General features: G+C 44.3%; 1 protein-coding gene across 1 annotated transcript in view; it reads left to right on the forward strand.

Moving 5' to 3' along the window:
- Window positions 1–24,838, forward strand: part of ITGAV (integrin subunit alpha V) — a 70,258-nt gene that overhangs the window by 24,866 nt on the left and 20,554 nt on the right. The window contains exons 3-19 of the mRNA XM_035133482.3: window positions 4,420–4,511; window positions 6,065–6,179; window positions 9,172–9,233; window positions 10,411–10,456; window positions 11,938–12,063; window positions 13,191–13,235; window positions 13,574–13,617; window positions 13,951–14,007; window positions 14,614–14,666; window positions 16,637–16,845; window positions 18,064–18,255; window positions 19,270–19,315; window positions 20,075–20,182; window positions 21,622–21,680; window positions 22,348–22,502; window positions 22,869–23,006; window positions 23,453–23,520. Of these exons, the coding sequence (XP_034989373.2) occupies window positions 4,420–4,511; window positions 6,065–6,179; window positions 9,172–9,233; window positions 10,411–10,456; window positions 11,938–12,063; window positions 13,191–13,235; window positions 13,574–13,617; window positions 13,951–14,007; window positions 14,614–14,666; window positions 16,637–16,845; window positions 18,064–18,255; window positions 19,270–19,315; window positions 20,075–20,182; window positions 21,622–21,680; window positions 22,348–22,502; window positions 22,869–23,006; window positions 23,453–23,520 (1,615 nt within the window). The remainder of the gene's footprint in view (window positions 1–4,419; window positions 4,512–6,064; window positions 6,180–9,171; window positions 9,234–10,410; window positions 10,457–11,937; window positions 12,064–13,190; window positions 13,236–13,573; window positions 13,618–13,950; window positions 14,008–14,613; window positions 14,667–16,636; window positions 16,846–18,063; window positions 18,256–19,269; window positions 19,316–20,074; window positions 20,183–21,621; window positions 21,681–22,347; window positions 22,503–22,868; window positions 23,007–23,452; window positions 23,521–24,838) is intronic.

Here is a 24,838-nt window from a genome sequence, read left to right on the forward strand (position 1 = left end):
CTGCTGCGTATTTCAACAAACTACTACTTTGAGGTTGGGGATAGGGTTATAAATTCCATAAATAATTGTGACTAATTAAGAACAATCATGTGCTCTGGAAGTATTGGCGTTTGAAGTACCCCAAGCAAGGAGCTAAAGAGGCAGCTGTGAAGCGGGCCACTCCTCTCCACTGACTGAAAAAGCAGATGAAACATACTGCCTTGAGGAACAGGTCATGTCTTGCCTTTCCATTAGCCGAAGAGATGCTTTTGAAGAAGCACCTTTTTTTCTTGCTCTTCAATCATCAGGCTTGCTTCCAATAGGTGTGTTGGTTTTGAAACTCTCCCAGGGAAGCCAGAGGTTCCTCTGCTGGGAAGTTAGCCAGACAAACTTCCCCAAACTAAGGCTGATCTTTCCCTACAATATAGAGCCAGAAGGGAGTATGAAGAGTATGTAACACTGAAGTCTCCAGCCACAAAGCAATACGGTATAGGGTATGGCATAGAATCATAGACTTGTATAGTTGGAAGGTACCCCAAGGGTCATTTAGTCCAACCCCCTGCGAATGCAGGAATCTCAGCTAAAGCATTAGTCCACACTGGAGAAAGGAATCCCCAAGCCTAGACCTAACCAGAGCTATGCATAAACTGAATGTGCGGCCCAGGACATGTTCAAGAATCTTCCTCAGGCTTTGTGTGACTTAAGATTCCTCAGCAAAGAGGCTAGTGTTAAAAAAAAAATTCCCTGGAGGCAGAAAATCTGGAAACTATTGCAATGTACTATTACATTTATGCCAAGGTTTAGCAAATTTCAGTTGCACCTTCTGGTCTTAGGTACAGTGCTTGTTCGCACTGAAACATTACAAGATCTTAAGTTCGGAAGCCAGTGAAAAATCGATCTTGAATACCAGTACTAAGTACGGGCTATTTTAAGTGCTTCTGTCCAGAAAAAGCACAAAAGCCTCATGGAGATCATTATGTGCACCGACCATAGCATATACCTCAGTATGTTCCAGTTTATCACACATTTTTACATAATTTTGCAAGCACGTGCACACACATATCAATTAGTGTACAGTTTGTAAAGTATCAGGCTCCTACAATATTATATTAAGAATAGGAGAATGATAACAGTCCATAATGCACTCGTGAAGAAATGCCACCTTTGGGATTATTTTATTCTGTTTCATTTCCCCCCACCTTATATAGCTGGCTGCCAAAGCCATCCCAATATTACATACCGAGGCAAATTAAAACAAGTGCAATCAAGGCAATGCATCTAGAAGGCAGTAATAACTGAAAATCAGGTAATGGCAATTCAGACCAGTCAATTGCGCTTCCAGTTTAACAAATTGAGGATGCAAAACTGTGCACACTTATCCTAGAAATTACGGTAGCCCCACTGAGCATTATGTCCAGGGAATGCCTTCCTTCCTTCTGAATTGTGTTATAAGAACTACAAAATCTTTATTAATCTAGCATCTTCTACAGCTGGCTCTGCAACCTTATAAGTAAACTTTCTGCATTAAAAACGAATCACCTTATGATTAGATGGAGAGCTTTGCTTCTTGTCTGAAAAGACCCTCAATAGTTCCCTGCTAGAGATTTTTTCACATGAGGGTGTGGAATGTAAAGTGGTAGATCTTCATCCATCCCTTTGCTGCATGGTTATAAAATCCTACTAAGATTTGAAACCAGCTGTTATTTGTTTCGGCTTGCCAGCAAAGGCGGAAACCTTTCTCTCCAGGAATCCCCGGACAGGAAGCAATAATATGCCTAAAGAGGCAGAGATTTCCTTACAAGGTGGATAGCATACAAAGGAGTTTAGATTAGTCGCCAGCAGTTGAGCTGAATTACAGTGGAGCTGCTGACTCCTGAAAGAGAGGATCCTTCTTAATCATGGCTCTCTTGGTTTAGTGAGAACCATGATAAATGGTGCTTGCATAACCTTTGGAAATGGCCTTGCTTTGGGCTGTATTCTGGCAAGGCCATCTTCATGGACAGATGCAATACTGCGGCCCTATTCTTTGAGAATATCCCACAGAATATTATGTGGTTTGTGTCCAGAGAAATGTGAACACAGCTTGGCTAATGGAGCAGTGCCAGAATTTGTCAACAAGGCTCTGGAGCAGGTGAGATCTTCTCAACTCTAGCCAGTCTTGGCTTCAGAATGGTTTGGGGACAAAAATTGACTTGATCACCCTGGTGGATGACATAGAGCAGGGTGGGAAGTGCAGTGTTGTTAGTCAAAAACTAATCTTTTGAGATAGATTACAAAATTTTAAGCTGATGTAGCTGGTGAGTCACGCAAACATCTGCCTTGTTGGCCAAGCCTGGGGGTAGGGTGCAGGTTCTGGAAATATTTATTGGCCCTCTTGATGTTTTCAAAAGATACTGTGAATGCAGAGTTCAACAGGCCTATCAAGGTCCTATATTTATTCCTTTTCATTGGGAAAAGTGGTGATCGTTAACCCCTGCCTGAGCCATTTATCATCCTTCAGCAGCAACTAAGGAAAGTTGGAAGGTTTCACAATCTGTCTCCTAAACTGGGTAGATTCTGGTTGGACTGTTATGAGAACACACTCCCTTTAGGGTGAAACCATAGTTCAGTGGTAGCACAGCACGTGCTTTGTTTGTCAAATTCAACCCCTGGCATCTCCTGTTAAAAGAATCAGGTAGTATATGATGTGAAATACCTCTGCCAGAGACCCTAGAGGGTTCCCTAGTGGATGAGAAACCTGGTACGCTTCAGATGGGATTGTAACTCCTATCATCCTTGACTATTGGCCATGCTGTCTGTCTGGGACTGGTGGAAGGTGGAGTCCAGTACCACCTGAACGTTCCCCACCCCTTCCTTAGAGAGACATTTACATGAGAGTAAACAGTATTGGTGTAGTTACAGGTAGGTAGCCATGTTGGTCTGACACAGTCAAAATAAAAATAAAAAATCCTTCCAGTAGCAACCTTAAGAGACCAACTAAGTTTGTCATAAGTGTGCATGCACACGAAAGCTCATACCTATGACAAACTTAGTTGGTCTCTAAGGTGCTACTGGAAGGATTTTTTTATTTTCAGTATTGCTGTAGATTAGTGTGTCCTAAACCTGGGCCTCCAGCTGTTTTCAGACTATAATTTCCATCATTCCTGACCACTGGTCTTGCTTGTTAGGGATTATGAGAGTTGTAGTCCAAAAACAGCTGGAGACCCAAGTTTGGGAACACTGGTGTAGATGACCAAATAGTCTAATCTAGTATAAGACATTTTCCTGTGTTCCCAGCATGGTGATCAAGTTATGAGGGTCACTTCAACCAAGATAATGAGGACCTTTAGACTGGAGCCATATCCTCATCTCATGGAGACCTTGTCCATTAACACTGGTCCCAGACACCTGGGCACAGCTTCTAAGGTGCCATTCTGTCTTTGAGAAGATGCAAGTCTTTTAACAGATACCATTCTTTTCAATAGGTGATTCAGGTCTTTGTAATCTAGTAGGCTGACAATGGGCAAGATTATCACTTTTGATGAATGAATGCATGCTTCCTTGGTGTGTGAATGAGCCAACTCAAACACCACAGATAGGAGAACTTCAAACAGTTTTGCAAATGCTTCAGGTAGAGTAGCCCTTCTTCACACATGTGAATAAGCACACTAAGCTCTGCCACCTCCACCACACCTGGCAGCCATCCCCATTGCCTTTCACAAGCTGGAGGGTGAATTGCACAATTTAGACCTCTAGATTCTAAAGCACACAGAGAGCCTCTGTAAGTGCAGGAAGTTTGCTCTGCACCTTGAGGGTGGAGACCTAGCACTCTTGCTGTTCCTTTTCATGTGTTTAATCAACATAAGTGGAATGCTTGAATAGGGTCACATGCGCACCATACATTTAAAACACATGGGTACCACTTTAACCGTCATGGCTTCCCCCGGAGAATCTTGGGAACTGTAGTTTAGCTCTTGCAGTGCTAAAATTCCCAGCACCTTTGACAAACTATAGTTCCCATGATCCTTTGGGGGAAGCCATGTGCTTTAAAGGTGTGGTGTGGATATGGCTTGGGCTCCTGTTTTTCAGTGGAACCTATTCAGTGCATTGCAAGACATCAAGGGTAGAGTAATCAAGTCAGGGGAAAGCTCTCTTTGATATGGATGGCACCAACGTTAAGGAACTTCCTGTGACAGCTGAAGACGCACTTATTTGGTCAGGGCTTTGCTGGGTGTTAATGCTGTGTAGCCTTTTTGTTAATTCTGATTTTAGATCTGCTGGGATGGCGTGAAAACGAATCTTGTAAACAATTTTAAAAAGTGAGGCATGGATACATGTGTAACTCAGTGCAAGGGACAAGCCTGCTTCAGACATTATAGAACTCATTGAAGTGTTCAGATGTTGCAACATTGGAATGTCGTTTTCATAGCTCCGTGCGGGGGTTGTTTGTTTGTCTTCTAGGCAACAGAGATTTTGCGAAAAACGATCCTCTGGAATTCAAGTCCCACCAATGGTTTGGCGCATCGGTGAGATCTAAAGATAACAAAATTTTGGTAAGCCTTCATTTTCATTTTATTGCATGCCGTTATCATATTTATTTATGAGTCGATCAGCCAATCAAATTGATTGATAGGTGTATCAATTAAGGTCTTCGTATGCCACCCACTCATAAGAGAGTGGAATCAGCAAGGTAACTCCAATGTACAAAAAAATCTGCAGAATTGTTTGGAGGAGGGACAGAACCCACTCAGACTGTCCCATGGGATGTTGAGAGACTGAGGGGAGGCAGCCTGTCTGATAGGTCACTTCCTGATTCAAATGGAGAAGATGTCCATAGACATCAATAGAGAAATTAAAGAATTGGGGGAGCAGGGGACCCAAAGAAGCCCAACAGAGACTTGGGATGCTCAGTGGGCCTAAAAAAGACAGACTCACTATATGATTGTGGTGGTGGAAAGCAGGGTGTTCCCAGACAGATGGCATGGAGCAACTGGAACCCTCAGCAGAAGCACTCCACGCTGCAGCATTTTGTTGCCGTGCCGCATCTGTATATACTAACAGTGATCTCTGTGAGAGCCCGTTCTTACACAGCCAAAACAGCACCATTCACACATAAAGAGGGCAACATCAACAGGTTTGGAGGAATTCAAAGGCCCCAAAATAGGTTGCATTTTTCAGCTATGTTATAGCACAGAGACAGTTGACGTGCCCTCCAGATGTTGCTGGACTCCAGCTCCCAGTATCCCTAACCAATTGACGGTGGTGTCTTGGGCTGATGGGAGTTGGAGTTCAACAATATATGTAGGGTACCATAGTTTGACAGATCTTTGTGCACTCCCTGGCCTTTAGATAGATAGAGCTCCTCCAGCTGCCCAGCACCTTACTGCACAGTCAATGAGCACCCATTCCTTCAAGCGTTTGCTTGAATCATTTGAGCACCTCCATGCAGCAGCTGCTTAACTGAGCTACAGTGTGGTGTAGTGGTTAAGAGCGTTAGACTCGTAATCTGGGGAACCGGGTTCGCTTCCCCACTCCTCCACATGCAGCTGCTGGGTGACCTTGGGCTAGTCACACTTCTTTGAAGTCTCTCAGCCCCACCCACCTCACAGGGTGTCTGTTGTGGGGGAGGAAAGGAAAGGAGATTGTTAGCCACTTTGAGACTCCTTCGGGTAGTGATAAAGCGGGATATCAAATCCAAACTCTTCTTCTTCTACAGGCTGAGGCAGATGCTGACACAGCCTTGGTGCTTGGGTGGTGCCAGGAAATTAATGGCTAGGGCGCCCTGAAAGTTAGCTGACGTGAGGAAGTTTTTGCTTGCATCATTTCTTTCCCTTCCCTTCTTGTTGTTATTTTTGGCGAAACTTCAGCCAAATCACTTTGCGAAGCCCCTCATTTGCCTTCAGCAGACTGAGAGACTTTGCTTAAGCTGCAGACAAGGCAGACATCCCCCTTTCTATGGTTTGGCTGAGTTGGTGTGAGGCAAGCATCTTTTCGAAAGCATTCCCTCCCCCTCCCCCCATTGATTCGCAACCTCTCACTGCACCGTGTATAATGGTGGACTCTTAAAAAGAGCTTTCTAAATGCTGCCATTTTGCGTCCCCCGCAGGCGTGTGCCCCATTGTACCACTGGAGAACGGAACAGAAAGCAGAGAGGGAACCTGTGGGAACATGTTATCTTCACAACGGGTCCAGAGCTTTTGAATACGCTCCCTGCAGGTCAAGTATGTGGAGAATGTCTTGCTATTGTAATTACAGCCCTGACTCTATTTTCTGTGTGCTGTCGTGTTATAAGCACAACTTTAAGGTGTGTGTGGAAGAAACACACCCACACCCTCATCTTTGCAACAGTGGTTTAAGGCAGCGTTTGGGGGCCCAAGGGGAATATATAGAAATCTAAGAAACTCTTGCGGGCACCACAAAATGAAAAACTGGCGATGATCAGAACCCTTCTCCCACAAAATAACAGGAAAAACTCCTAGACACACTCCAAAACAAATACAACACAAAAGCAAAGAAAGCAGGCCACCCCCTCCCCAAATACACAACCAACGAAACAAACAAAAAGTTTTTTAAAGGGGGTATCTGAGAATGCTATGGTGTCACATTGGTGGTCTTAGAACTAGGGTGTGTGGTCATACAAAAACAAAACCTGCGAGACAATAGGATCCTCTGCAGATCCGTTGAATGCTCAGTCTGGTTCCAAATTTCACAGCACGTAGAAATTTCGTAGTGATCTGAAGATAGAAGTGGAAATATGATGATATGGTGATTCTCTCATTTTTAATGTGGAGTCACTGCGATGGGACTGTGGCAAATGACTGGGAAGAAGGCTAAGGGGCAAATGACGTGTGACATTATATGTGTGGTTTGGCACTGTATCTTAAAAACAACAACTGTAAATGGCAGCCACTGCTGAAGGCTAGTCATGACCTTGGTGTGTACTGAAAAGAACAAACCACAGGGGTACTAGGACCACTCCTCCACCCTAAAAAAAAAACCAACCCGTTTTTTGGCAAGGTAGGAAAGTTTTTACAATCAGGAGAATAAATGTTTAGATGCTTTCTTGCAAAATAACAATAGCGAGCCCCTTGCCTATGTATGTAGGCAACTAGTATGTAACAACTAGTAGGTCTTAGAAAAGGTTACTGGTCTGTATGTAGAATATGTGTTGTTGTTTTTTACACAAGGAAACACCCAACAATATGTTCCAGTAACAGATACGTCATACAGAGCTGCTGATCATGTAGCTTGGCTCCAACAGCTGGGATGTGAGCTGCATCCTGTTTGGGCAGAACAATCTACTACAGCCCCTGTGACTTTCCAAGTAAGCTGGAACAGCAAACTTGGATATCCAGCCGGTTTTGTTAAAAAAGGGGGGAACCCAGTAGGTCCAAATTACTTCCAAACTAGAACAGATGCATTTAGTCCATCCCCAGTGGGGATCAAAATTAACCCTCCACCCCTGTGTGCACATGCATACAATCTATTTAAGTAGCAAGAGCCCAGAGAGGGAGAGTGCATTCCAGAATCAATCCCAGGATCAAAGGGGCACGGAATGCCCTAAGTGAAATGCACATTCTGTTGTACACCTCGATACCCATAAGAGACTGTTAGCATTTCTGTTATAAAGCTCTGTATTCAGAGGGATTAACCACATCATAAAAAAATCCTCCTTGGGCTGCCTTGTGGCATGCGAGAGATTAGCTCTGGAATTCCCTTTCTTTTCCTGTTTTAAAGGCAGGCGACATCTCAAAGCTGTTTGTAGGTTGCTGATCTGTAAACAGAGAAGAAAAGCAGCATATACTTGCCATGCCAGATTTCGCACTTAACGTGTTTAGAAACAGGCAGCGCACTTTGAATCAATTGTGTTAGCCTTAACAATAGTGGGGAGGGGGGAGGGATATTCTGTTCTGACCAGCGTAGGTCAGGCCTGCACAGATTATGAGACCCAAAGCCAAATGAACCGTATCAGCAGACCAGAGCCCCACTAAACCTCTTTGTGCTGCCTGGCTGGACTGAGTTTTAAAAAGGGGGGTGGTGGGGAATGGCTAAGCCACAATGGCAGGGCACAATACACATTGCATCTGGTGTGACTGGGCAGAGCTCCCCTTCTGATACTGGTGCTCATTGCAGCTTTCCTTTCTTGCAGGGGATTGGATGGTCCTTAGGGTCCCTTCCAACTCTACAGTTCTATGGGTCTGGGGTGGAGTTGCCACATTGGGTTGGGCAAAATACAGGACAGGACAGGCAAAATAAAGTATGCACTGGGGTGGGGATTGGGGGGCACACACAGTTCCATGACACCAAATCCTCTCTTCCCCCACACTCCTTGTGGAGTGGGGTTCCCTACATTCTGCCTCCTGACTCCCTCACCACCCGGGCTCCGTTCTTCCCCTCGGCTCACATAGGCAGGCAAGGCCATCAGGGGTAGACGGCCAGCTCTCAGGGCGACTTGAGCCACAGCTCGAGCCTCTCGCCCATGCTGGCGTCGGAAGACACTCAAGTGGGGAGGGGGAGAGGAGAGGTCAGGGTGGTGTAGGGGGCCAAGGGGCAACAGACCCACACCATGCGAGACTGGTGGGCAGTGGCTGAGGAGGAGCACCAGTGAGAGAGAAGGAAGGAAAGGCAAGGGAGGGAGAGGAGGTCCCCCCCTAGCCCCTTCTTTCTATTCTCGCTCACTATTTGTGGCGAAGGGAGGACACTCAGGAGAACCTCTCACACCTGCTTGCTTGCTCAACTGCTGCACAACAGCCCTGTAGTACTTCCAGCTGGGTCCCAAGATACGGTACTTGCTGCCACCAAAAATAAGCCAGAGCATTGTGGCTCTAAAAACTGGACTAATCCTAGCCTAGCCATTAAAGATAATACTACTAGTCTACATATGAGTAGGCAGTGAGGATGTTCAGCTTCCTGGTGATATAGGAGCCCACCTGCACGGGCAGCTCAGCTTTTTAAAGGCTCTCCCTTTTGAGGAAATGACCTCTGACTCTTTCTGGCCAATGGGGAGCCAGCGCCAGTTTGCCAGGTAGGGCATCTCCCAGGTAAGTGCCTTTAGTACCTTTTTTTCCCTTTGTTTGAAGAGAACAAGAGGAAGTTACGTGACAGCTTGGCTTAGAGCAGTGATTGGTCCATATCAGGGTCTTTCTTGACTCTATTATGCACAGGGATTTGTGTTAAACCATCTATTGTTTCCCATTTCTCTTGTTCTCACAGCAAACATTGACGCTGAAGGACAGGGCTTTTGTCAAGGTGGATTCAGCATTGACTTTACTCAGGTAGGGAAGCTATAACTCTATGTCTTCCTTTTTTCAGTACCTGACAGCAAAGGAGAAAGAGTCTGTAGAAATCAATTCTATAAAGGCATATCTGTCAGATCAGCTTTTCAAGGGGCTTCTTACACTTCACTCCTGTTGGCTTAGATTTATACATCTGGAAGTAGCCTGCTAGACAGAAATCTTTTATTCAGCTCAGGCTTTCAAAGGGCATGTGAGCAAGTCAGGGAAGAATAGGAATTAATAAGAAGGAGATGCTATCTCTCCTACTGGGTTAATTCTGCTACAGAATATAACAATGTATTTAAGAATTTTCATTTGCCTTTGTCTTTTAACAACACTAATTAGTCTAAAAATCAGAATATATACACTGTATTGGTGTCTGTCATTATTTCCCTGTGCAACAACAGTTGCAGATTCTTAAAACAGGGATAGGGGAACTGTGGCATTTCAGGTGTTGCTAAACTACAACTCCCATCATTCCCAACCACTGGCCATGCCGATAGGAGTTGGGAGTCCAACGACAATTGAAAAGCCACAGCTTCTCCATCTCTGACTTAAAGAACGGAACCTCCACACGCAAAAGCAGCATACCTGATTACCGGATAATGGAGGGGGAAAAGAAACAAACAGGAATGGTTTTTGCTATCAACCCCAGCCAGCACAGCCAATGGTGAGGGATGACGGGAAGTTGTAGTTCTCAACATCCGGAGGGCATTGGGTTGGATAGCGATTTAAAGAGTTTTGTAGGGCACTGAATACAATTACCTGGTTTGGATACAGCGCTAAACCATAGTTTAGTGTTACAGGAACAAGCCTGCTGGAACCTTAAGGTTCAACACCCCCTCTCCATTTCTGAGGCATGCCAGAGGAGGAGGAAGCCTCCGTTTCCTGGTTTAGACTAGCCACAGTTTCTCAATATGTCCAAACTAGGAACTGCGGTTAGGTTATTTTTTTTGTACTAAATCGTGTTTATGGTTTGCATTCAGAGGGGGATGGGGAGGAGATTGCTTAAGTATGGAATGTTAAGGTAATTGTGAGGGAGTGTAGAATGGCAGTTGGTGGGAATTTGAGCAGTCCAGGCCAAAGGGGTCCCTGTCCCCTGCCTTAGATGTTACAAGAAAAGAAACTTGCGTATTTTTTTGCCCAGCCTTACTTTTTCCTTCCACTCTTACCCTAGGGAGATAGAGTACTTCTTGGAGGACCTGGAAGTTTTTACTGGCAAGGTGAGACACGGCTGACCATTAAAAAGCTGACCATTCTATTTAATCTTCTGCTGTCCTCTTAAGGACACTACAAAATAAACCATATGCAACAAGTTTCCTTTCTGGCAAGGTTAATTGAAGAGGGGATGATTTTGAGTGGAGAAGTGGTGACTGTTGCTGTCTGCTGTTTCTCTGCTTCAAACTGTCCCTCCCAGTTGCATTTCCTATTGCAGGTTTCCTGACCCTCACAAGACTTTACCTTTGCCAGGGGCCCAGGTCAAAGACCCATTTTGGCGCCCCACACACAAGCATTTGCATACACACAGAGAGAGGTCGGCAGCCTCAGTGACGCCCCTCTGGAGGCTTCATCTAGGGCAAAAACCCAGCTTGCCCCCCATAGCTACGGCACTGCCTTTGCAAACATTTATTTGGAATCCTGTGAGGATGAAAAGCAGCTGTGGGGCATTTGGAGTAATAGAAGGGAAAAGGGCCAAGCATCTCCCCTGGCTGTGTTTCTGCTCAAATCCTAAAGTGGCTTTTTCTGGGATGGAGCAGGGTGGATTCCATTGGGGTTTGGTTATACATATTTGCATGTAATGTGTGGTTAGCTCTTGGTTCTTCATGTTGTTGATGAATTAAATGAAAGCTTAAAAGGTAAAGGTAAATGACCCCTGACATTTAAGTCCAGTTGCGAACGCCTCTGGGGTTGCGGCGCTCATCTTGCTTTACTGGCTGAGGGAGCCAACGTTTCTCCGCAGGCAGTTTTTCCAGGTCATGTGGCCAGCATGACTAAGCCGCTTCCGGCGAAACCAGAGCAGCGCACAGAAACACCGTTTACCTTCCCACCGGAGTGGTACCTATTTATCTACTTGCACTTTGACGTGCTTTCGAACTGCTAGGTTGGCAGGAGCTGGGACCGAACAATGGGAGCTCACCCCGTCGTGGGGATTCGAACCGCCAACCTTCCGATCGGCAAGCCCAAGGCTCAGTGGTTTACACCACAGCGCCACCCGCTTATGCTGCAATAAATATGTTGGGGTTTGATTGGACTAAGTTGTTACTTGTTAGGAATGAGTTCTGCTCACTCAATGGGTCTCCCCTCCTCCTTAACCCACAACCCTGGAATCTGCTTCAGGGGATTGGGAGGAACCCCCAGAACAGGTTTAGGGGGAGCAGAAGAGGCAAACTCCCATCATGTGAGTGCACCTCATTCCCCATGTGCATAACCCACTTTGTGCTATGCTGAAGTCCACCCTCCCTCTTCAAAGCACCACAAGATTCTTTGTATTATTTTAACGCAACAGATTAATGTGTCTATCATTATAGAATCTTTCTCCTCAGTAACTATCAATTTAATAAAGAAGTTGCGTCAAGGTGCTTATTTTTACTCTGAGCTCCTTGCTTCCGTTTGTCTTTTTCTAATGTGAACTAGGAGACTGCAAATATCGTCTAATAGCTCCGTCTGTGTTTTTATGTCTCCTCTTCTACTTGGTACCCAACAGGCCAGCTCATTTCTGATAAAGTGGCTGAGATTGTGTCAAAATACAACCCCAAAGTCTACACTACCAAGTATGACAGCCAGTTAGCAACGCGGTCGGCTAATGCTGAATTCGATGACAGCTACTTGGGTAGGTTACTTGAGAGTAAAACACTAGTAAAAATTGTGTTCCTAGTAAGACTGAGCCTGAGGTTCTTCATACCTCCCTCCCCATCCAGTGATATTAGTGAAAGCTAGTGACAGGCAGATGCCAAAATGCCCCTGGGAATGATAGTATGGCCTGGGTGGTTCACCCATAATGCTAAGCAATTGTTTAAGCCATGGTTTGCAAAACAAACCACGAGTTAATGATGAACTGTGCCACAGATGATCAGGTAAACCATGGCTTGTTTCTCCAAAGTTTGTTTTGCTTTCTAGCTGCTCTTGCCTCACACGTTGGTGGTTTGGTGAGTTTCTAGGGCAGAGCTTTCCAAACTTTTCATATTGGTGACACACTTTTTAGACATGCATCATTTCGCAACACAATTTTACTAGCAAACCAGAGGTTAAACCAGGGTTCCCAAACTAAGGCCCGGGGGCCGGATGCGGCCCAATCGCCTTCTAAATCCGCCCCGCGGACAGTCCGGGAATCAGCATGTTTTTACATGAGTAGAATGTGCTCTTTTATTTAAAATGCATCTCTGGGTTATTTGTGGGGCCTGCCTGGTGTTTTTACAAGAGTAGAATGTGTCCTTTTATTTAAAATGCATCTCTGGGTTATTTGTGGGGCATAGGAATTCATTCATATATATTTTTTCAAAATATAGTTCGGCCCCCCCACAAGGTCTGAGGGACAGTGGACTGGCCCCCTGCTGAAAAAGTTTGCTGATCCCTGGGTTAAACTCACCCCTTTCCACAACACCTACACACTGCAGCTGACACACTAATGTGTCGCGACACACAGTTTGGAAAGCTTTGTTCTTTGTTTCCAACCTTTTTGAGTCCATGGCTCCCTTAACCAACTACGTTCATTCTGCAGCACCCCCGAGGGGCTTACCCCTCAGTTATGTCACCCCTTGCCTGCAAAGCTGCAAGCCTCTCTTTTCCCTGGTCTCTGAGCCACCAACACTTCCTTCCCCCTCCCCATCAAGCAAAAGTAGGAGGATTGGATTAGCTAATTAGGATGGCTTAAACATAAGCAGCCTCTTGATGTTTATTTAAGGTTGTAATAGGTCATGTGCATTGATAAGTCATGATTACCCCTTTCATGTTTGACAGGTTATTCAGTAGCTGTGGGAGATTTCAGCCATGATGGCATAGAAGGTATGGCCTATTAACTTTTGCCCCCTCTTTGGTAAGATTTTGCTTGCCCCGCCTCCATTATTGATTGCCAATATCTTACCTCTCATCCCTGTTTTGCGAGTCTTTGGTCAATTTTAAGCACTCTTTAGTAGGGACTGTGGGGCTTCTGCACAGCTCCTAGCTTACCACAGGACCTAGTTAAGCCTACAGTCTTGCAGCTCATTGCTAGAGCCTAGAGGATAAAGTCAAGAGTCCTTACCTATGTGAAACTATTGGCAGAATGGCGGCCTAAATGGAAAATGTCTCTGGAGGTCATTGACTAGTATTCATATAGGTCATGTTGTCTTTCTTATTTTCAGATTTTGTTTCTGGGGTCCCAAGAGCAGCAAGAACTTTGGGCATGGTAAGGAACTTACATAATACAGTGGTACCTTGGTTTAAGTACAGAATTGGTTCCGGAAGTCTGTACTTAACCTGAAGCGTACTTAACCTGAAGCGATCGTTCCCATTGAAAGTAATGGAAAGTGGATTAATCTGTTCCAGACGGGTCCGCAGAGTACTCAACCTGAAGCGTACTTAACCCGAAGTATGAGTGTAATTGGTTCTGGAAGTCCGTACTTAACCTGAAGCGTACTTAAACGGAGGTATGACTGTATACTTTTAACAGCTGGTATTATCCCAGCAACTTCTAAAATATTGTGCAGTGCAGATGTTAAGTTATATCTTTTTCATGCAGGTTTCTATTTATAATGGAGAGACCATGGCGTCCATGTATAACTTTACTGGAGAGCAGGTATGGTTTTCTCTGCATTGTTTTAATTTACATTATCAGTCTTTGGTTAGTGGAATCTAGATGTTATAAATTCACAAAGTTACCTACAGCAAAACAGAGAAGGTGGATTTAGGAGTTGTTTTAAGAACAGGGAAACATAACCACAAGCAATCTACCCCTGATCACATCAGTTTGAACTGGCAGCATATATGGTTGTTGACCAAGTGTGCCTGAAATCCACGGGATTATTTTTAAATAAAGAGCTGCTCTTTGGTTAGAGAAATCCTCTCTCTTGATTAATTATAGGGGGGGGCATCTTTTAGCTTAAAGGGACCACATGGCAGTTGTGGGTGGAGCCAGAGGCAAAAGTGGGAGGAGTAATCCAAAACCTTTAAGGAATGCATAGCAAGGGACCTTTTTAAAACAATTTTTTTAAAAAGAAAACCTTTATTATAAGAAAGAAATAATGTTCCAAAGTAACATATACAGTACAGCTAAGCACATCCCAGATGCAAGTGAGGAGAAGCAAGGGAGTTTTTATCGAGGGGGCAGTCACTAATTCCGAAATATCTTTACTGAAGTATTTACATAAAATGCAACATTTTTCTGTTTAATCTTGTCTCCCAGATGGCTGCATATTTTGGATATTCTGTAGCTGCCACAGATATCAATGGGGATGAGTAAGTGATGCTTTTTTCATTCTTCCTGGAAATAATTGCTTGCCTTAAAAAAAAAATCTTGTTTAGGATAAAAATAGAAGATTTGAAAAGAGTAATTGAAAGCTAATGACACACACAGATTTTCTTCTTCTGGCTTGTTCTGCTAGGGTCCCTGCATGCATCTTATCTGAAGTGCTTGGTATATAAATCTCTAAACATTTCACGCATGACTTAATTGTCCTGTGAAGACATTATACATAGTACAGCTATGAATCCCTCGAGAGTGGCGTGCTTGTAATTCTAGAGGTTCCTAAGCACAGATCTTGTCTCATCATCCCTTTCTCCCATGCAACTCCCTCAATTCTTTATCTCTCTTCTTCCTTTATTTTCCCTTTCCTCCCCTCTCATTCCTTGCATTAGGTATATCTGACAGATGCCCTTTTGAATGACACAGCTCAGTTTGTGGGAAAGATTAGCTGATTTTCTTTTAAATCATACTGTGTGATGACACATTTAAATGTCTTCTGGCATTCTAATTGCTCTCGGTCTCTTTAGGCAGAACATTTTGGGTTATATCCATGGTTACTCATACTCAGAGCAGATCCCCCGAAATTAATGGACATGATTAACTTAGGCCCAGTAATTTAAACGAGTCTACACACATATAAAAAAATCTACACACATATTAAAAAAACACTTTGAATTTTTTTAAATGTTTTTGAAAAATATATTGAATTTGACATAGCTCGCCATCACCACCTAGTGTCACATTTGTATAATGCACTTTACAACGTTTTGTTTGCAGCTGTATAGCTGAGTCCTAAGTAGAATTTAGCTGGCTACAACCCGTTGGCTATGCTGCATATATGGTTAAGCTTTTCTGCCACCCCACCCTACAGGAAAGTGACCCCTCCAGAACGCCATTCCAGAAAAACGCTACAGGCTGTCACTGGAGGGAAACTGGCAAAGCCCACATACCCCTTAAATGTGTGGGTGAATGGGTTCTGTGCATGCACACAGGACTTTTGGCATCTTCACTTTTATAAATTATTAAGCCAAAGGAACAAAACTAAGAACTTACAGTGGGTATGATCTGCTCAGCATTAGGCACCTGCAATTTTCATAGTTTTCAAACCACCAAACCTTTGAATCTTAAAAGTAATTCACTTGGCTAGATTGCAGCTGTCGGTGATGTGAACCTAATAGTTCATAGAATCATAGCGTTGGAAGAGACCACAAGGGCCATCCAGTCCAACCACCTGCCAAGCAGGAAACACCATCAAAGCATTATTGACATATGGCTGTCAAGCCTCTGCTTAAAGACCTCCAAAGAAAGAGACTCCACCACACTCCTTGGCAGCAAATTCCACTGCCGAACAGTTCTTACTGTCAGGAAGTTCGTCCTAATGTTTAGGTTGAATCTTCTTTCTTGTAGTTTTAATCCATTGCTCCATGTCTGCATTCTCTGGAGCAGCAGAAAACAACTTTTCTCCCTCCTCTACATGACATCCTTTTATATATTTGAACATGGCTATCATATCACCCCTTAGTGATATGTTCTAAGAATTTAGTTCTAAGAATGTTTCTAGACAGGTGTTTATTGTAGGACTGGGGTTCCTCACGCATGCACATACCGGTATTTTTCAGGATCCACATTACATTGTTGCTATCAAAATGTCAGCTCATATTTCTTTCCCTTTTAATCTGGATTTAAGAACATAAAAATAGTCTGCTGGATCAGGCCAATGGCCCATCTAGTCCAGCATCCTGTTCTCACAGTGGCCAACCAGGTGCTTGAACAGAATATGGGCAGAACATGAGCACAAAAGCACTTGTGGGAGAAAATATAATAAGTTGAAGAAACCTTTTTGCCAGTGACCCGTTTGTGATATCTCTCTGACCAAGTTGTGCTCATATGGAAGCACCTTAAACGTGGGGATTTTTGCAGTGACTGAAATACTTGATCTCTTCCCCTTTCTCTTCTTCTTCAGTTACGCAGATCTACTCATAGGAGCCCCACTCTTTATGGATCGTGGTTCTGATGGCAAACTTCTGGAAGTGGGACAAGTTTCTGTTTATCTCCAACATGCCTCTGGAGGTTTTCAGAGTCAGGCCGTGAAGCTGCATGGCTTTGAGGTTTTTGCAAGGTTCAGCAGTTCAATTGCACCTCTGGGAGATCTCGATCAGGATGGCTTCAATGGTAAAGCGTTGGGTCATTGGGAGGAATTCAATATTACCCTGTTTTGATCATTCTGTCAACACAAGCGTCTCTACTTGTGAGATGGAAGAATCCCCCCTCTCCTCCTCCCCTACATAACGTTTTCTGGTGGGTTCTCCTGACCCTACAGAGTGGATTTGGCAAAGCCTATACAGAAACTTCCTCTCCACCCCAAGGCCTCTAACCTTTACATTTCAGACCTACACCAGACAGTCTTTACACTTGAAATACAATTTATTTCGGAGCATTATTGAGTTTCCGCGGCAGAGATCCCTGCGCAAGCTGAACCTTTTTGAGGAGGCTCAAACACTCATTGACTCAGAGGTATTTGCCTCATATTGCTGAGTCCATCCCAGTCAACCGCATGCTGCGAAACTGAATAGGCAGATAAAAGTCCACAGATCTGAACAGAATACAAAGCCTCCCACTCAGTGGAAGCTAGTCCATTAGGGACGCGGGTCGCTCTGTGGTCTAAACCACTGAGCCTCTTGGGCTTGCTGATTGGAAGGTCAGCGATTCAAATCCCCATGACGGAGTGAGCTCCTGTTGCTCTGTCCCAGCTCCTGCCAACCTAGCAGTTCGAAAGCACACCAGTGCAAGTAGATAAATAGGTACCACTGCGGCAGAAAGGTAAACGGCATTTCCGCGCGCTCTGGTTTCTGTCACGGTGTCCCGTTGCGCCAGAAGTGGTTTAGTCATGCTGGCCACACGACCCAGAAAGCTGTCTGTGGACAAATGCCAGCTCCCTTGGCTTGAAAGCAAGTTGAGTGCCACAGCCCCATAGTTGCCTTAACCATCCAGGGGTCCTTTATCAAGGGAACCTTTTAGTCCATTAGGACAAATGGAGCACTGTTGCACCAACCTGAGCCTGACCTCATTCAGCCATTCACCACGTTCCAGCCTTCCTCCTTACAACCAACTCAGGGATGGAACAGTCACCTTCCTCTTCCTTAGTCTCTGTGCTGCTTTTGCAGAACTCAACAGGGAGAGGGAGAGGGACAAAACTGGAAATAGTGGTCTCTGCGTGTTATTGGCTCAGGCTCCACCTATCATTGGTGGCCCTGACTTTTGCCAATGGTCATCAGCCAGCAATACTCCTACTGGACTCATATGTGTTACTGCAGAATTATTGGGAGTGTATATTTTGATTTCTTTCTATTTGGATATGCTAAATATTCTTTTTGTTGTTGTTGCTTGTAGACATTGCAGTTGCTGCCCCTTATGGTGGAGAAGACAAGAAAGGGCTGGTTTACATCTACAATGGGAGAGCTACAGGTTTGAATGGGATGCCATCTCAGGTCCTTGAAGGACAATGGGCCTCTGAGACAATGCCACCAAGCTTTGGATACTCACTGAAAGGAGCTACCGACGTGGACAAAAATGGCTACCCAGGTGATCTTTCATAATAGCAATCCTGTATCTTGTAAACTAATCCAACATTTATTTCACAGGGAGGAGCCCAATGCAGAACTGCATAAGAAAAAGAGATTTCATGGGGTTTTGATCTTTACTAGGGATGAATAGATTCGCTCAGTTCTGCTCTGTTAGCATCCTGACATTATGATATCTCTTGGATTCTACACCATTTGTATTCTGGAATGAATTTCAGATTTCAGAATATCTGCAATTTCAGAATAAATAAAAAATCCTTCCAGTAGCACCTTAGAGACCAACTAAGTTTATCATTGGTATGAGTTTTCATGTGCATCCGCAATTCTTCAGCAGCTTTTCTTCACGAAAGCTCCTACCAATGACAAACTTAGTTGGTCTCTAAGGTGCTTATTTTGTTTCGACTACGGCAGACCAACACGGCTACCTACCTGCAATTTCAGAATATTTGCAAAATCCCCACCATTTGTTCTCCTGTGGAAATATAGTGGAATTAAGAAATAAAATAAACAACATCACTTTAACAAAGTTTTATATATTAAAGAAAACACCCCATAAACCTTAGCACTTCCAAAATTGAAGAAAGAAAAATAATAATTTCAGGAATATTTGGGGGAAGGAGGAAGTGTTTCTTTTCATTTTTCTATTTGCTTTTGATATGTTTATGACTGGATCTAGGCAGGAAAAGGAGCAAAAATTCTCTGTTCAATCAGCTTGCAAAATCCCAAAAACATCTATCTAGAAGAATAATGGACATCAACCATTAGAGTTTGTGTAAACATGTCTAGCAAAGCAGCTCCTTAAAATCTAAGACAGAATCCAGCAGATTTAGGTTCCATAAGCACCCCCAATCTTTACCCTTCTGCATCCACGTTTAAATGTTTACCTGCTTGCTCTTTCAGGAAAAGCACTTGCTCCTAATTAATGTACTGGAGACCTGTTGCTAATCAGAGAATTGTGTAACATTCAAAAAAAAGTCTCAAATCTAAAAACGATATTATTTTATTCTATTTACAGACTTGATTGTAGGTGCTTTTGGTGCTGACAAAGTTGCCTTATACAGGTAAGTGCTCAAAATTAAGTCAGAGCGGAAAAGCCCAATGGTATTTGCATTTTACTGAGGAGTGAAGTTTGCTTCACTGTTAGAGGCGTTGCCTTTTTCTAGCGTCATGGTCTCCACAGGAATATCAGGGTGAGGAATGGTTCCCTCCTTGCTCAATGGCCTGCAAACAAGGGGCACAATGTCCTGTTCTCTGGGTGTTCTGTTATTTCCTCCACGTTGCACACAGCTACCTCCATGCATGTTAACGTCTGGCCAGCAGCTGAGCTTAGCAGCAGCTACCATCCTGGGGTTTAGTCATAAGAACTAGGCTGCAATCACAAATCTGGGTTTAAGCAGCATGAGTGGTTTGCAATCAGCCGGTTTGCAATCATAATCCCTGATCCATAGGACTCAGTGGACATTCTGCCTGTAGGTCTCCAGTGAGCTTCACCTGTGGAGGAGCTCTCCCACCATGAAGGCTCCACTGCAGCATTGGAAAGCGCAGCAATAGAGGAAACACCACTGCCAGGGGTGTTCAAACTGGGAGTAGCTACTATGAGGTCACTACTACAGTAGTGGGGCAGTGCAGGCTGGCCAGTCTGTTCCCTGCAAAAGGGCCCAATCAGGACCCCAGGCTGATGCAGATGTAGCAGATAATCCACCAACCCCAGTTAGGACAAGTCTACTCAGAGGTAGGCCCCACTTAGCCTAAAAAAAGAGGACAAGGCGGTTCTTTCATGCAGTAACCCTGTTTTCCTTACCATTTGGTTCTTTTCAAAGGGCACGGCCAGTCATTACAGTCATTGCTGGGCTAGAGGTCACCCCAACCATTCTAAATCCGGAAGACAAATCCTGTGAACTGAATGAAAATCGCCAGAAGGTTTCTTGGTAAGATGACTCGTTTGCACTTTGAAATGGAATCTCGAAATGGATTGGGAGCCTCTTGAGTCAATCAAAGGAGGCCATGAGAGACAAGGGGCAAAGGGAATGTGTCCCCCCACATTTCCTGGCCTTATCCAAGGGAGCAAAGGGCACAATTTCCTCCTCGGCGAGGTCCATAGCCTGTGGATGCTCCAAAGAAGCAAGCATATACAGTGGTGCCTCGACTTACGAATTTAATCCGTTCCAAAGGCGCCTTCGTACGTCGAAAAATTCGTAAGTCGAAAAGCGCCTTTGGAAATGCGATTTCCCATAGGAATGCGTTGGAAACGGAAAAATTCGCAAGTCGAAGCAACCCTATCTAAAAATTCGTAAGTCAAAAAATCCCTATCTAAAACCGCTGTGGTTTCCTTTCGGATGTCGAGACATTCGTAAGCGCATGGCCATTTGCCCCATTCGTAAGTCGAAAAATTTGGTTGTCGAGTCGTTCGTAAGTTGAGGTACCACTCTGTACAAATCCTTCCTCGCTGTTTTTTTTTTAAAAAAGGTCAAAGGTTCTTCCCAGGTGGGAAACTTAAGTGGATTCATTGTGTAATGTTATACGGTCCCATTTGAAGCATGGACAGCTATTCTAATCCCTTTCCAGAAGCAGGAAGAGCCTATCAACAGAACTAGCTAAATGGAAGGGTGGAAATCTGTTCACCCCATTGGGAGAATGTGCTCTAGCAGTCCCTGCCTCCATGGACAAGTCCTGGGAGGATGTGGAAAGGAAGTGAGTTGCTTGTGCTTCGTGTCTAGTCAACTCTTTTGAATGGCCAACATAGTTCTTGCACTCCTCCAAGTGCAATTTTGTTGGAAACTCCATTTTGCCTTTATAAGAGTGAGGTCCGACCTTACCATTAGGTGGGGGAGACATACCAGTAATGGGCAGCAACAATGAGGTGTTGAGGAACATAGCTGTGTGTGCTACACAGCCTGCCCTGCACACACACACACACACACACACACACACACACACACACACACACACACGCTAGCCTACTGCCTTCAGATGTAGTGCTGAAATGTTAAACTGGCAATTTAGTTGGCCTAAGTACATGGAATTTGGAAAGCTTCTACCTCAGGCAGCAAAAAGTCTTGGACCAGCCCTAATAAGAGCTCAGTTATAGCAGTAAAATCTTACCAAAATAGATAAACTAAGCTCTTAAGAAAGTATATTTAATAACCAGGAGCTGAAGGAAGCAGTGGAGGGAACTTTTTAAAGTTTCTTTAAACCCAACAACACCGACCAAGGAATCTGCACATGCAACTAGATCTTATTAACAGTCATGAAAGGGTAGGTCTGGAAGCCACTACTGTACTGTACTTCTGCTAATCAATAGATGCGGCTTGACCTTCAGGTGCAAAATATGTTTTGTTTTTAAATGTTTTCTAATTTCCCCCAACAGTTTTAAAGTAAAGTTCTGCTTAAAAGCGGATGGCAAAGGAAGTCTTCCCAGGGACCTCAGTAAGTTCCTCAGTAGATTTACTTACCATACACTTCGGTTCTCCTCATATTGTCAACAGACGTTCAGTGACAATAATTTAAATTGTCAAACTTCTTTGGCTTTTCAAAGCCCCGCTGGTATCAGACATGTGCAAAACCCGTGCCCCTTTTAAATCTTCTGGCTCAGACTTCACACCGTTGTTCTTCTCAATGTATAAAACGTTCCTCTGCAGAGGAAAAACTATTTTGCATTTAGAAAAAGCAAGTATGTTGGGATAAGGCTAGGCTAGAATGTACCACCTCGTGTCTGGTCTGTGAGAACAAGGCCTAGCAGCAGCCACTAAGGGATTGTAACACTAATAGGAGACATGCTGGGACGCTAAGAGACAGGAATGGAACATCCCCACTGAGCAACAGCTAATCTAGGAGACCTGAGGCAGCAGTGGAAACAGAGAGCAATGAGAGTCAGCTGGCAGAACTGGGTAGAGGTACGGGTGCTGATGTTAGCAGCCTGTGCTGGCAGTCTTAGTCATCACCCCCATTCCTGGATGGTCCTGATTCTCTCGGCCACTGCTCAGCCACAGCATCTCTTCCAGCTTAAGCATCCTGCCTTGCCAGCGGCTGCTGCAGTAAGGCACGGCAAGACGTGAGCATTGCTTGACTAAATTGCCTTTTCCTTTGGTGGCAGCTTTCCATGTGGAGCTGCTGTTGGACAAACTGAAGCAAAAAGGTGCCATCAGGAGGGCGCTGTTTCTCCACAGCAGGCAGCCGGTCCACTCGAAGAACATGACTGTCCCCAGAGGGGGTCGAATGAGCTGTGAAGAACTTCAGGCCTTTTTAAGGGTAAGAGTCATACAAGGCTGCAACCCACCCACCTCCTGCCTTCTTGCTATATGTAGGGTTAACGTTATTGATGTCCGGAATCGGGGAGAGCCCTATCTGGAGTGCCAGGAATCGAACTTGGAACTTTCTGCATGCAAAGCAAGATGCTCTGCCTCATGGCTACAGCCCGTCTCTTTTCTCCAAAAGAATTTACAAATGGCTGCCTCTTATTTGCTTGTTGTTGTTGTTTAATTCCATCCAATATTGTTTCCATTAAAGCGGTAGATAGCCACAAGCCTTCGTAGTAGATGTTTGATTGAATTCCATTCCAGTATAATCGTGCAGTTTTCGTTTTCTAAAAGCAATTCTATTTTTGTTCTCCCTTAGGACGACTCCGAATTTAGAGACAAGCTTACTCCAATCACCATATTCATGGAATATCAGCTAGATTATAAAACGGCTATGGACTCTACTGGCTTGCAGCCCATCCTCAACCAGTTCACTCCTGCAAACGTTAGCAGACAGGTACAATGCTGAGAGATTTAATGGAGAAACGTACTTTTGAATTGGCAAGTTCTCATTTTAATTCTCATGGTTGTTCTTTTAAATGTTTGAAAACACACACACACACAAAAGCACAAGTTAACTTTGTTCCTTGGATGCGGCATCGCAGTGAAGTTTGAAATTCAATCTCCACAACACAGGAGAATGTGTTCTGTAACAGTTCCCCTCTGTCATTTGCCCTTTTCAGTGCCCGATAGCAGGTATACGCTGTTCAAAAAGCAAGGAAGCTGCAAATTTGCCCTTTGCTACTCCCTCTTATTACATAGGGAAAGGGTTTCACGTTAATAGTGCTAACTTTCCCACACAGGGTAAAAACATGGAGTATATAATGCATACATACAGTATTCTGATAGTCTGAACAATTCAAATATCATATACCTAATTACTATTATTATTTACATATTTAGGCTCATATTCTTCTGGACTGTGGTGAGGACAATGTCTGCCGTCCGGACTTGCAAGTGGCCGTGGACAGGTAGAGTCTAACTCTTCTGCAAAATGGACAATTAGTATAGTAAAGACATTTGACCCAGTTCATACAATCTCACTAAAATATGAGCAAGCCTTTCTCCCACACATGCAACCCCATTACTCCTCCTTTTCTGGCACGAGAATTCAGGAATCTTCTGATTAACCATGGTTTCCTGTTCCACCCGAACCAAGAAACTGTGGCTGCTAGCTTCAGGAAAATGCTAAGACACTGAACCAACTTCAAACCATGGTTCAATATCATGGCTTGTTCTAAAGCCGGTATGTTTCATGGTTTCGGCAAAATAAGAAACTTTGATTAATTTGAGGTTCATTGGTTTGATTGCTTGTGCTGTGAAGGGCAGAGTAAAGGAACAGTGCACATGGATGGGCTTTTCCATGTACATAAAGACAGTGTAAAATTCCTTTCCCTTATATCACATCTTCATTAGGTTACTGCTAAATAAAGGAGTGGTTCTGTGTCATTTTATCCAGCAGATGGCAGTGCTGTTTCTATGTGTATGTTTTGTGAGGCCTAGCTCTTTATAATTAGTTTATATCTAGGCAGGCCAGATACAATAGATTTTTGTACCTTTGCCAAGCTGCACGTACCCTCAGCCCCTCTTCTGCGCAGCAAAAGGCCCTCTTTATGCCCTGCTTTTGAGTTCTGAGAAAACTAGATGATCCTCAAGAACCTACATTTCTGTGATTCTCTGACTCTGCTGTTTAGCTGGAAACAACACGATACCTAGCCCTCTGCTATAGCTGGCCATTCAATTGTTTTTGTACAGTTCTGCTAATGTGTAGCATGACCTTGGCAGTTTACAAATGAAGTTGTTCCTGGGAGCACCTAGGAGAAGTGTTGCCATAGGCTCTTTCAAACGTTTAATGTGTTTTAGTGGGTAGGGAGTTACAGCGGTGGGTGGGCAGGTTTTTGTAATACTCTGGTGTCGAAGAAATGTGCTTGGGTGCATAGCTGCCAAGTCTCCCGTTTTCCCCGGGAAATCCCCGTTTTTCCAGCTGTTCCTAGCTGAAAAAACGGATTTTTTGTTTTTTCCTGGTTTATTCTGGCGCGGCGGCCATTTTGGAACTGGGCGGAGCATGCTCAGAAGCGACTTTTGATGTTGCTCTGCCCAGTTCCAAAATGGCTGCAGTGCGACTTCTGGCGCGTCGGCCATTTTGGAACTGGGCAAAGCAGCATCAAAAGTCACTTCTGAGCATGCTCCGCCCAGTTCCAAAATGGTGGCAGCTCTACTTCCGGTCTGCTATTTCCAGCCCGGTCCCTTCTTTCTCTGACAGCAACTTGGCAGGTATGCTTGGGTGGA

The sequence above is a fragment of the Zootoca vivipara genome, chromosome 1 (genome assembly GCF_965207765.1).
Source record: "Zootoca vivipara chromosome 1, rZooViv2.hap1.1, whole genome shotgun sequence".
NCBI lineage: Eukaryota > Metazoa > Chordata > Lepidosauria > Squamata > Lacertidae > Zootoca > Zootoca vivipara.